The sequence below is a fragment of the Ursus maritimus genome, unplaced genomic scaffold, assembly GCF_017311325.1.
Source record: "Ursus maritimus isolate PB19 unplaced genomic scaffold, ASM1731132v1 scaffold_6, whole genome shotgun sequence".
Lineage (NCBI taxonomy): Eukaryota > Metazoa > Chordata > Mammalia > Carnivora > Ursidae > Ursus > Ursus maritimus.
The window spans coordinates 56,881,375-56,895,194 of record NW_024426774.1 but is presented as its reverse complement, the minus strand read 5'-3'; the positions used below and the strand labels follow the sequence as shown (position 1 = coordinate 56,895,194).

Genomic DNA, 13,820 nt, shown 5'->3' with positions numbered 1-13,820 from the left:
TAACATAGTGGTTATATTAATAATATAAATTTAACAAAATGTTTTTTTCTATTTTAAAATGAGTACAACGTAACTTTCGGTTAAATACATCTGCTGTAGTCCATCAAAATAACATCTCTGAATGTATTCTTGTGATTAACCAAACATCCCCTCTCTTTGTCTTTTTGAGTAACAGCATTCTTCTATGGCTCTTTAATTAAATGACCTTACCTTACATTTGTCTCGACTGGCTTCTGTTTACAGAAATTGTAAACCAATTGAATGCTCTGAGCAGCTTAGATGAAGATCAAGATGACTGCATAAAGCAAGCAAATATGCCTTCAGCTAAATCAGCCAGTTCCTCTGAAGGTCTAAGAGCTTTCTTCCTTTCTTTCTGCTTCTGATTGCCTGTATTTACTGTGACCTGCTACCTCTTGACTTTTGTCTGTACTTATTAGCTGTCAGTTTTGTCTTTGTGCTTTTCCTTGAATGTTTTCTTTGGTAATTTGTAGCGTACCAATAGGCAACAACATAACTTACCATCATTAGCAAAGCCTTGTAACAGTGCCCTTGATAGGCAGTGATTTTAAAATATCTTATATTAATAGATCATATAGCATGACCGTATTTCTTCAGTTAGCTTATATATTATAACTATACTGTTTTAAAAATATTTGCTTGCATTAAACCCATTTGAATTATTCATATTTAGAAGTGAAGGATATTTTTCTAAAAATCCGTGACAGTACTTTTTTATTGGATTAAATTAGACTCTGATGAAAGTTTCTCTAGTTCATTATCTGATATAAGTTTCAAGTTAATATGCATATATTTGTTTTGTTTTATTTGAAAATGTTGGTATGCTACAAAGTACTTGAATGGCATTCTGCCATAGGTAAAATGCTATATCTTATTATTTGCAGGTATTATTAGTGTGAATTTTTACAATTTGAAATATTTTTTGAACGATCAAGAATTATACTTAACTACAATCATAGAACTAACACATAGGTTTATTTTCAGAGCTTATCAACAAACTGAACTTTTTGGATGAAGCTGAAAAGGACTTGGCCACTGTGACTTTAAATCCATTTGGGGATCCTGATGTAGCAGAATTAAACCCATTTGGAGATCTTGACTCAGAAGGTAGCAAGTCTTTTTCTGTACTTTTAAAAGTCTTTATAAAGTCAAGTTATCTTGAATTGTAATGTAGGAAGAGATTTTTTTGAAAGATTCAAAATAATTTTTGTTTATGATGATACTGTGTTAAATGCAATTGATTCGCAAATCTGGGTAGCTGCCATTGAATTGTTTTTAAAGAAAAAAAAACTTTACATAAATATTTACATGGGGCTTATTTTTTTTTTAATTCCAGTAGAATTAATATGCAGTGTTTTATTGGTTTCAGGTATACCAAACAGTGATTCAATAATTCTGTACGTTACTCAGTGCTCATCACAATAAGCGTAATCTGAATCCTCTTCACCTATTTCACCCTTCCTCTCTACCCATCTTCTACATGGGGGTTATTTTTAAATTCTCGATAGAGTTTCGTCAAGTTAGATGGTAAAGCTTTAATGTTAGAGATAACAGTATTTCACCTAGCTGGCATATGGCTTATTAGATTAGCCTGCCAAGTAAGGTCAAGTTGTGAGACATGCCGATTTTGGGATTGTGGGATGGCTTCTCCCTCTGTCAGGTCCTCTGCCCTCACCCTCTGAGAATCCAGTGAACTCCCGCACCCCCTTCCATGTCTTAGGCTGAGAATTATAGTCAGAGTAAGTTGTGCATGTAAATAGCATGGAGCAAAAAAAAGATTGAAAACCCCTGTAATCCTATATGCAACATACTTATAAGGAATACATCCACGGAATTTTTTTTTTTCCTGAGTCATTTTTCCTATCAAATAGTTTTGAACTCTTAAAGCCTAGATAAGAGCTGTTGAAGAAGTTAGGGGCATCTGAGTGGCTCAGTCGTTAAACATCTGCCTTGGGCTCAGGGCGTGATCCCAGCGTTATGGGAATGAGCCCCACATCGGGCTCCTCTGCTGGGAGCCTGCATCTTCCTCTCCCATTCCCCCTGCTTGTGTTCCCTCTCTCTCTGTCAAATAAATAAATAAAATCTGTTAAAAAAAAAAAAAAGCTGTTGAGGGAGACCTCTGTTTAATTAAACTGTTTTTTCAAAGTAAATGCAAGAATGATTAACCATTGTGTACATCTTTTAGACTGCTCTTAATGAAGTCCTCATGAGCTTTGAAGAAGTTTGTTACTACCTGTCATAGTGAAATGAGGTTTTCAGGATTTGCTCACGTGGAGCAATATCATTTTGTAATCCATTTCTCCTTCTCTTATTTTCTCCCTTCTTACCAGAATTTAATTTCATAAATTTAACTTAATGAGATTTTATTTTGTTTGTGAGCTATATATATATTAAGAATTATTTTAAATGTCAATGGTAATGGTTATAACGAATCTTGGAAGTAATCTACTTCAGCTGCCTCTTTTCATAGATTAGGAAGCTGAGGCCCAGAGGAATTGAACAAGAACTTTAGGTAAATGGAAGTGGAATTGGAGCTAAGATTCCTAATAAGTGTCTTCTTTTGGCCACATGGCTTCTCCTCAATTGTGTATTACATATATTTCAGTATTCTGAGTTTTATAAATATTACCAAAATATTTTGAGACATCAGTATTTGAGCTTTCCATTTCAAAGTCAAATAAAAAGAGTTTTAAAAATATATGTGGGTCTGTTTTCTGAGGTATAGAAAGAAGTAGCAGAATAACATGTAATATGGTATTTCTATTTAGGAGAGGTTAGTCAACCTGATTCAGAATCTTTAACCATGCCTATAGAGCTAAAAAAAAAAAAAAAAAAAAAAAAAAAAAAAAAAGTGACAACCAATATTTTCTTTAAATATACATGTCTTAGAGTCTTTGGTCTAAGTATTTTCTAATAGAAGAATACTTGTTTTTTTAGAAATAATTTTTGAATTTTTATTGATGAAAAATTCACATCCTCAAGTAACAAAAGCATTTAAGGAAAAAATAATGTGTTGAAGTTGTTTAGATGGTTCTTTTATTCGCTTTTACAGCTTCAATTCTCCTCTTAGATTCATGGCATTCTGTGCGTCAGTGACCCTCTTAGAAAGTTATTAAATGTGTTTGTTAGCTTTTATATAAAATAATCTCATTTTAAACTCTTCTTTGTTGCCATTTCTGTCATCTTCAACTGTGCTCTATAGTTTGAATACTTTTTTGCTTTTGGTTTTGTAACTGATGAATTTGCTTAGATCAATTTTTGCAATCCTCTTCCTGAAAGTAAAAATAAAAATCTTATTTCCATTGACTAGTTTTGTTGGTTTCTCAAGCATTTGAAACTTGATATTTGTTAATAAAAATTGAATAGGCAAAAATTTTCCAGCCTCTTTTCCCCTATAGAAAAAAGAAAATGCCTCATTTACATTATTACAAAGATTCTAATGAAGCGTTAAGTTTGAATATTATCTTGGTGTTAAAAAAGTTACACAGTTACTGTGTCTCTTCTCTAGCATAGTCTAGATTTAAATTGAAATTTAAAGTTTAAGATTTATTTAAATTAATTTCAGTATTTATTATGATTTTATGAATTCTCTTTCACACTTTATAATTGTTTCTCCATGGTGTATGGAATTTCAATTCAGAGGTTTTTCTCCAGTATAAAGACAAAATAAGTTTTCTGGGCTATTGTCTAAAGTATAAGTAAAAGGAGCTTGACTTAAAAATATCAAAGTCATAAATATGTCAGTCATGAAATTTTTATAATAATTGGATTAAATTGTTTGAAGTGTCACCTATGAAATAGTTATTTTTCTTGAGAATTTCAGTAACCAGTTTTCTGCCTTCTAGAGTATTTTGATAGAATTGCACGGCATAATTAAAATTAACTTTTAAACTACCCTCTGATTGTTGGCTTTCTGAAACTTTTCTTCAGTCTGGGAAAACATTTACTTTAATCAGAATCCATGACCAAATGTTGGACAGTTTTATTATAAATTCTAGTTTTGTTTTAAAATATTAAGTCACATAAGAAGAAAATGGCTGGTACTAAGCACTTCATAAGTATCATTGGAGGATATGATGCTGCTGTAGTGCTTTTTGTGCTGGGAGTCAGAATTTTATTTTTAAATGTACCTTGGTTTTCAAAATGAAATTTAAAATAATAAAATTTAGAAAAATTTGGTGTAACATGTCTATCAGCTTAACAATATGATTTCAATATAGTGCTTTCTACCTGAGAATTCTGACCTTAGTTCTTTACATTATTAAATAGAGTACTTATTGGATCAAAGTTATATTGAAAAAAAAATCAGCCATCTCATTCAAAGCTCTAAATTTTAAGGTCTTGTAGCATACAGAAACCTACTTTTGGAAGGCTTTGTGAAACAAATTCAGTGATATGTGGGTATGTATTTGATACAGTCCAGAATGAATTTTCAGTTTCCTAAGCGGTCTCTGCTTATGTAACTACCAAAGACAATTTCAAAATTTAATCCACTTTATGTTCTTAAAAAAAATTTATATCAGTATAGACAAATGAAATAATAAATAGAATATTGTACCTCTAAGAAGGTTAAAATTTCAAAAATTGGCATACTGTAATGCTAATAATATTAGAGACTCCAAGGATATTCCAAAGATGCCATTTTAGGGGCACCTGGGTGGCTCAGTTGGTTAAGCATCCGACTCTTGATTTTGGCTCATGTCATGATCTCAGGGTTGTGAGATCAAGCCCCATGTTGGGCTCCATGCTGGGTGCAGAGCCTGCTTAAAATTCTCTCTCTCCTTCTCTCTCTGCCTCTCCCCCTACCCCTCTACAAATTAAATTAAATTAAAAAATAAAAATAGCCTGTTCAAAGCTGCCATCTTGGGGAGCAGCATTCCTGGAGAAGTAGACAAAGATCTTAGGTAGCACATCTTCTGAGCGTAGCCCCTCTAAAACATATTATTGTTTTGACTCTTTTAGCCTCCTAGAGTATTAATTCAAGATTATTTATGTAAACACTAAAAATGTAAGAAAATATCAGATAATAATAATTTAATTTAATTCATTTTTTGGTATTGTTTTATAGAACCCATCACCGAAACAGCTTCTCCTAAGAAATCAGAGGAATCTTTTTATAATAATAGCTATAATCCCTTTAAAGAGATACAGACTCCACAGTATTTGAACCCATTCGATGAGCCAGAAACTTTTGTAACTATAAAAGATTCTCCTCCTCAGTCTACAAAAAGAAAAAATGTAAGACCTGTGGACATGAGCAAGTACCTCTATGCTGATAGTTCTAAAACAGAAGAAGAAGAGTTGGATGAGTAAGTACATTTTATTTTGCCATCATCATGTCAGTCTCTATGTTTAAAGAGATGCTTCTGTAATATACCTTTACATGGGTAAAAAAAGGTCTGTCCCAGTGTTAATATACAGTTTACAAGTTAGTATCTATCTCATGTCCATCTGAATTTTTATGATCTTGATGCTTATTCTCCACCCTCTTCCATGTGAATGTATGTGCACCCTAAGTGAACAATGGAGAGAAATGTGTTATTGAAATCTCTAGTTAGAATTCCAATTGTGTCTTCTCACAGGAACCACATTATAAGTGACACTTAGGTTTTTTTTAATCAATTACTGTAGGCATTACACTTCAATAATGTTAGGTTCTCTTGTGGGAACTGAATCATCATTTATGATATTGTTTTGATGAGAACACTTGTTCAAATGCCAAACAACAAGACCATCACAATTATAAATTAGGAATTGTCTTCATTCGAGTTATTATTCTTACCCAAATATGAGTAATTCTGATTACAAGCTCATTATAAAAAGTCAGTATGATTAGGGTTGCCATTTTACTCAAATCTAGGGTGAGGATAGGATATGGGTGTGTGCAAATTGTATTCCGGAGTTACGCAGTTCACAGGCTGTGTGGCTGCAGACTGTGGCCCTGAATGTGTTAAACAGCATTAACAACAAAACTTCCACTTCTAGCTATGATGGAGTAATAGACTGGATATAGCTTCTTGTCTTAAAACACTAAAAAACTGAGTGAAATATATGAAACAACGGTTTTCAGATATTGTATGCAAATAGCACAGGACAGTGATTTCTGAGAGAACAGAAACAAAGAAGGTGAGCCCTGGACTTCCCCAAGCTTTATTTATGGGAGAGAATTTCTAACTCTAGTTCAGGGAGAAAGAACCCAAAAGTCCTAGTAATCTCCGTGGGTTGAGGAGACAGTTTGGACTTCGGGGGTACTGAGGAGAATAGAATTGTGGACAGAGTATCAGAGAGGAGAGAGCTACTCAGAAACCGAGTTTCAGGGGTGCCTGGGTGGCACAGCGGTTAAGCGTCTGCCTTCGGCTCAGGGCATGATCCTGGCGTTGTGGGATCGAGCCCCACATCAGGCTCCTCCGCTATGAGCCTGCTTCTTCCTCTCCCACTCCCCCTGCTTGTGTTCCCGCTCTCGCTGGCTGTCTCTCTCTCTGTCAAATAAATAAATAAAATCTTTATAAAAACAAAAAAAAAACCAAAACAAAACAAAAAAAGAAACCGAGTTTCAGAGATCTGTAGAGGGTTCCCCCTGAGTCTTTAGCTGAGTACTGATGAGAGCATGTACATAGGGAAATTACTAAGGACAAAGAATCTCACAGAAACATCCCTGGAGTTCACCCAGGACCAAGAATAGTTTGTTTCCAAGCAGTTCCTTACACATGGGACGTCAAGTCAAGTCCGCATAAAGGTGTCTCAGTAATGTGGTAAGATTAGCCTTAGACTAAAGGCTGTTCTGGGCTTGCCTATCAAAGCTTAAAAGCAAGGCTCAAAAGAATAAAAATATTTTCAAGTAACTTATCTGCACACCACACAAATATACCAGAGATATCAAATGGAATACCAAAAAATCCAGCACCCAAAACATAAAATTTACAATGTCCAGCAACCACTCAAGAATCTTTTAGGCATATAAAGAAGGAAGAAAATCTGACACATAATGAGGAGGAAACTCAGTCATTAGATATGGATGCAGAAATAGCACAGGTAGGGGCGCCTGGGTGGCACAGCGGTTAAGCGTCTGCCTTCGGCTCAGGGCGTGATCCCGGCGTCATGGGATCGAGCCCCACATCAGGCTCCTCCGCTATGAGCCTGCTTCTTCCTCTCCCACTTCCCCTGCTTGTGTTCCCTCTCTCGCTGGCTGTCTCTATCTCTGTCAAATAAATAAATAAAATCTTTAAAAAAAAAAAAAAAAAAGAAATAGCACAGGTAATGGAATTATAGGATAGTAATTACATGTTTACTTGTCACTGTATAGGTCTTTGTTTTTCTCAGAAATATGTGAATTTTAGTGTATTAAGATTATTTAGATCTTGGGAAAAATAGTTATTCCTTTAAAAATACAGTTTAATAGGAAATTCTTTCAAAATAATGGGGATATTATACATTGAGGGGGGAATAATAAAAAGGCTCCTTCAATGTATGAAAGTTGGGAACAGTTGTTTGGTGTTAAGAAAGAAATGTCATTTCTTTCCTGTGCATTGGTCAGCCCCTGTTTTGAGCACTGTTTTACTTCTGGATGCTGCGCTTTACAAGGGGCATTGATGATTCAGAGCATTAAAAAAGTAGAGCAACAGAGTCATCAAAATGTCTAGAGACTACATCAAATGAGCAGTGATTTAGGGCATAGGGCCTGTTTGACTTAGAAGAGCTATTATTTAGGGGGACTACAATAACCAAATTCAAATATTTGAAAGATTTGTTTGAAAGAATGAAGTGGTTGACTCGTTTTCTGTCTCTCTGGAACTGCATTTCTCAACCTTTTCCCATTTTACACCATATGGCCTGTGACTCTCACATGTGCTATATGCTTCCATGGGCCTAGTTGGGTTTTGATAAAACCTAAAAAAGTTCTAACTTTATAAGTACATAGAAATACATCATAGTGATTATCTGATTCCAAACCCAGGTTTAAGATTTCAGTACCAATTAATAACTATACAGGGGTTGAAAAAGTTGGCTCAACTTTTGCTAAGGTTATTATATTTGTTTTCTTTGAAATAGCTAATGTGTGATCAAAATAAAATTTCTCATGGGTGGTGTAGGTGCTGACTAATAGCCACACACCTAGAGTATTTGAATGTAAATATAAACTTTTAAGTACAAGCATTCAGTCATTCCAAGATGCATGAGTATTACACAACACACACACACACACACCCTGCTCTCTCCTATTAACAAATTAAAGAGACATCTAATGTTTGCTTAAACTTTTAAAATGCCTTAGTAAAAACTAAAATCAGAATCACTGGGTGTTTCCTTTTGACCATTCTTTTTTTCCACATGAAAGTCACAGTCTTTACAAGTTTCCCATGAATAAAGAACACTCTAAATTGCTCAATCATCTGAGATTACCAGAGGGAACCTATAAACACTTCAGCTTTTCTTTTTTTTTAATAGGAATATACATACACATTCTAAAGATTGCTCATCAACTAATCTGAGAGTCCAGGAAGAACTCTTTTTTCTATTCCTTTTTTCTCTAAAAGTTTGTAGGTCCAACTACATTAGCAGAAATCTTCCAAAATTTGTTCTTACTTTAATAATAAACTTATGACCTTTCGTCCAGTGAAAAGCCTGTATTACTCATCTTCCATTACCAAACTCTTCCTGCATCCTCTGACATAAAACTATCACAAATAAATAGTGCTGAGTCCTTTGATGTGTAAAGCAACCTTCAGAACCTCACATATCCATCAGCACCAAGAGAAAGTAAACACCCTTCAATGCTAGGAGCACGTGTCCTGGACACTTAGCAACCACAGGGGTTTTCTCAGTTTTCTTGTGTTTTGGAGTTAGTTCAGCCATTCTAGTTTATGTAGCAAAAATGAAAACGGAGAAAGCAATAAAATTTTTCAAAACATTTATGAAATGACTTTTGAGGTCCAGCATAAAATCATTCCTGGTATGGTTGTATGTCCATTTCCCAAGGGAAGTTGCCTTTGAATTTTATTCAGAGAAGCTGCACACTCATTTAAGAAATGTGGTTTGTCCAAAGAAACATAAATTTTCAAAGTGAGAGGAAAAGACTATAGGTTTCACTATACCCTTGCTTCATATTGTTTTATTTTTTCAGTAGGTTAATCCTATTTCTAATCAACTTACAGTTTTTCTTTCTGTAATTATTCTTCTTGGATGAATTATTTTTTCTTTCTTTCTTTTTTTAATAAAGATTTTATTTATTTATTTATTTGACAGAGATAGAAACAGCCAGTGAGAGTGGGAACACAAGCAGGGGGAGTGGGAGAGGAAGAAGCAGGCTCATAGCGGAGGAGCCTGATGTGGGGCTCGATCCCACAACGCCGGGATCACGCCCTGAGCCGAAGGCAGATGCTTAACCGCTGTGCCACCCAGGTGCCCCGGGTGAATTATTTTCTAAGCAATGAATAATGTCATTTAAAATTATTCTAATTTTCCACTTAATGTAAGCGATGAATTTTTAGTTCACGGTGACTTAATGATGTAACCGATCTATTACTCAAGTATATAATACAAGGGTAAAAATGCTCTTTGTTTATTCAGAGTGATGTAGGAAGCCCTGAAATAGGTTATTCAAATAATAGATGATCAATGGAATGTGGAAATTATGCTAGTTCCTTAAATAATTTTTCTTTACTAAAAATGTTAAGTATTTTTAAAAAGGCATTGATCAGTAATTATATAACTTATTTTTATAGAGAAGGGAGCATGTTCATAATCATATATATTATATATATGTTCACTTTTTTATAGCACAGTATATACTATTCACTTTTTTAGTAGCACTTTTTTTATTGAGATATATATACTTCACATAACATAAAATTCTATATTTAAAGTGTACACTTCAGTGGTTCTTAGCTAATTCACTGTGTTGTGCAGCCATCACCACAGTCTAATTCTGGAGCATTTTCGTCACCCCAAAAAGAAATCCTTTACCTATTAGTGGTTAATTTCAATTCCTTCCTTCCCCTGTCTCCTGAAAACCATTAATCTGCCTTTTGTTCATATGGATTTGAGTATCCTGGACACTTCATATAAATAGAATCATATCCTGTTTATTCTTAAAGAGTAGGAAATTTAGTTTTAGTTAGAAATGTCCGGTCCATAGGGAGGATCATTCACAGCCCTTGGAAGTAGAAGCTTGTCTTATGCTGATTTAGAACCTAGCAAGTGGTGGTGCCAAGCACACTGTTTTCTTACCGGTAGATTATAGTGTGCAGAGACACTTATTCCTTTAGTCCTTCTGGTGGTGAGGCAAGGTCCGGGGCAGCTGGAGTCCCTGGTACTCCGATTTTCCAGCAGCTTCCTATGTTTTTACGATAGCATGACATACAAATTTCATTTTTACTACATGTCATAGGGTAAAAGAGATTGAGAAACATAGCTCTAATTATTTCAAGAATATGTCTATTTTGATTATGTTTCTAGGAATATGAGTCTTATGATCCAGCTTTGGAAATCAGCTGATTATGAACTTCTTTTCGACTTGCATTTACTTTCTTTTGACAAGAATACTAATATTCAGGTGGTTAGAGGGAGGCCCAAGTGGTTTGAAGCAGGCAGAGATAGGAAGAAAAAGGACAATATCTAGTTACTTTTATATACATACTAGTTATGTTTTATAAAAATGGCATGCAACTGAGTATTGTAAATTAAGTTAAATAAAGTGTACTGAATCATACCTGTTTTAAGGGATTCTGTCGTTGTTTTCTTTGAAGCACAAATCCTTTTGTAATATAAATATCCTCTAACACTTCTTAGGTTTTCTTGAAACTAGCCATATTACATAACAAATTAATAATAATGATTATTGTGACAGCTACCATCTTACAAACTACTATGGAAGCTTATTGTAGCGAGACCGAACCAATACCAATTTTTTAAGAATATCACCTATATAATTCATATAACTGAATTAATTCAGTTAGATAGAAATGGGTCTGTTCAGTTCTGAAACATTTAACATTAGTTGGCAAGTAGTCAGTTTGGGAGGAAGATTTTTCTCTTTTTTAGCTTGTGGAGTTTTAAAAAAAATGTTTTCATCTCATTTCTTTACGTTTACCTCCCTTCAGACTGCTTTTAGAGTTTGAAAAACAGCTGCATGAGGCTATCAATAAAATTAGCCCAAGAAACAAGCTTGTTGTAAGGATTAAATGAGTTAGTACATGTGAAATACTTCGGGGTGCCTGGGTGGCATAGCGGTTAAGCATCTGCCTTCGGCTCAGGGCGTGATCCCGGCGTTATGGGATCGAGCCCCACATCAGGCTCCTCCGCTATGAGCCTGCTTCTTCCTCTCCCACTCCCTCTGCTTGTGTTCCCTCTCTCGCTGGCTGTCTCTATCTCTGTCGAATAAATAAATAAAATCTTAAAAAAAAAAAAAAGTACATGTGAAATACTTAAAATAATGCCTAGCATAGCATAAACACTTTATTAATCTTCGTTCATAATGTTATTGGTAAGCCCTACGTTCTAGGCTAGATGTGATACCTTTCATATCTCTTTTCAGAGAGAATGTTCAGCTTTTTCTGAACACCTAGTTCTTTTAACATTGTTTCTCACTTTGATATCCCCAAGTTATTCTCCAGGTTATAAACATGGGATGTAAATACTTCAAGCATATCTTGATCACTTACTAGGCAAGAATATTTTGTCTGAAAAGCAAATTTTCAAGTATATATCTGTTTCCTGTTCTTATTGTCTTGAATGCACAGACATAAGAAGAGGAAGAACAGGAAATAGGTTTCTTTATAAATGCCAACCCCATTCAGTTAAAAGCAACCACGCTGGGCAGAGTTGAGAGAGATTCTGTGGCTGTACTGTAGCTCAATGGAAGGAATCCCATGACACTAATTGTTGCCATGAGCACAGCATATGAATGACATCACAAGTATGATATATTTCCCATCTCTGATCCATATCTGCTTGGTACCCAGTCTCATATGATTTGACTGTCTATATATAAATTCTTAGGCAAAGGTGTACATAATTGGTATTGGTTCTAAGTGAGTCTGATACTGTTGTAGTTAAAAAAGCATTCATAATTAAAACAGAGGGTTATCACCAATACAGGCCTTATATGACTAGGTGGAATTCCCTTGGAATAATCACTATATTTGGATCAGCTGGTACTTAGCCTTGTGATCTCAGAAATTTTATTCTTTACACATAAGATTCTAGAGAACCAACTGGTGTTGGGGAAAAAAAATGCAACAAACTAATAAATAAAAACCAGGATAACAGTTTATAGGAAGAATAATCATCACATACACCAGATACTTGTGTTTATGGATAACTAATGAGAAAAAAGCTCATCTACTCATAAAAGGAGTTAACAAGGAAGATTTTTTTGCCTGATCCTAGACTGTAGGTAGAGGGGGGAAAAAAGTCTTCCCAGAGAAGTTATAAGCACATAGGCCCACCCAAATCCTCCATGGATTTGACATTATGTTGGTAGGATGGTCTGGGATCCTCCAAGCCAAGAAAATAGCACATAAAATGGCTCTTAAAGCACTTGGCAAACACAAACATAAACATTGGAGAGAGTCACTCCCAGCTCAGACTATGCAGGATTTCTTCAGATTAAGCCCTGAACTTAAAATCTAGAATTACAAATCATACAAGGAAACAGTATACTAAGAGAAAGAGTCAGGAGACAAAAGGAACACTAGGATTGTACATGCAAGAACTTGAACTAATAGATTTATCAGATAGAGACTCTGAAATAAATGTTAAAATGATTAACGACTCAAATCTGTGTACTGGAGGTATTTTACACACAGTTGCATGAAGAAAAATGCTTATCAGAATTAAAAATTCATGGAGAATTAAACATTAAGTTAGACACAGATGAAGAGAGAAAAAGTTAACTGGATCATAGAAATGAGGGAATTATCCAGAATATAACACAGGAGGAATGAAAATTTGTAAAAATATGAAGGAGAGAGATAATTCAAAATGCATCTGATAAGATTTCCTAAAGAAGAGAATAGAGAATAGAGAAGAGGCTATCAAAGAGATAATGGTTGATAATTTTTCAGAGATAATGAAATAGTCATCTTCAGACTCAGGAGATATGAGGAGCCTGAAATAGGATAAATTAAAAGAAATCCACACCTAGACATATCATAGTAAAATTGCTCAAAACCAGAAGAAAAAAGAAGATCCTAAGCAACCAAAGATAAAAGATGACTTCTAAAAGAGCAATGGTAGGCTGACTGTGGGCTAATATCATCAGAGTGTTGAGGTGAATTAACTGACAACTAGAATTCTCTACCTAGCTAAATTATCGTTTAAGTGTGACATAAAGACATTTTCAATGCCAGGCAGAATTTACTATTAACAGAACCTTGCTGAATGAACTTCTAAATGCATTTCATCCTAATGAGAAGGGATGAAGCACGAGAAAAAAAAATGTTTGATGTGGGGAGCATAAAAAAACAAATCAGTATTTCCACATCTTATTTCCTTTTTCTTGGGTGTGGGGAGTATATAGGATTTACTATTACTATAAACATTTTTCTAAGGATCTATATAAAATAGAGCTAAGTGTGACCTTGTATGAAAAAAATTTTAAAATACTTTTTAAAAGGGAAAAATTTTGTTGTCAGTGATTAACAAAACAATGGATTAATTGTGATTGTTTCCAAATTGTAGGTCATCACCAGTTTGGGTTTCTCCTTATTATTTTCAGTAGGTTTTAGTTTTATAAATTTTTGTAAATCTTTATTTTTTTATTATTTTAGTTAGGAATAAGCTATTTTTAGAGTAACATTTAA

At 34.4% G+C, this 13,820-nt stretch overlaps 1 protein-coding gene across 5 annotated transcripts in view; it reads left to right on the top strand.

Moving 5' to 3' along the window:
• Positions 1 to 13,820, top strand: part of EHBP1 (EH domain binding protein 1) — a 327,617-nt gene that overhangs the window by 143,166 nt on the left and 170,631 nt on the right. For all 5 annotated transcript variants that reach the window (XM_040623431.1, XM_040623432.1, XM_040623430.1 and 2 more), the window contains exons 8-9: positions 1,003 to 1,125; positions 5,087 to 5,327. In XM_040623431.1, the coding sequence (XP_040479365.1) occupies positions 1,003 to 1,125; positions 5,087 to 5,327 (364 nt within the window). The remainder of the gene's footprint in view (positions 1 to 1,002; positions 1,126 to 5,086; positions 5,328 to 13,820) is intronic.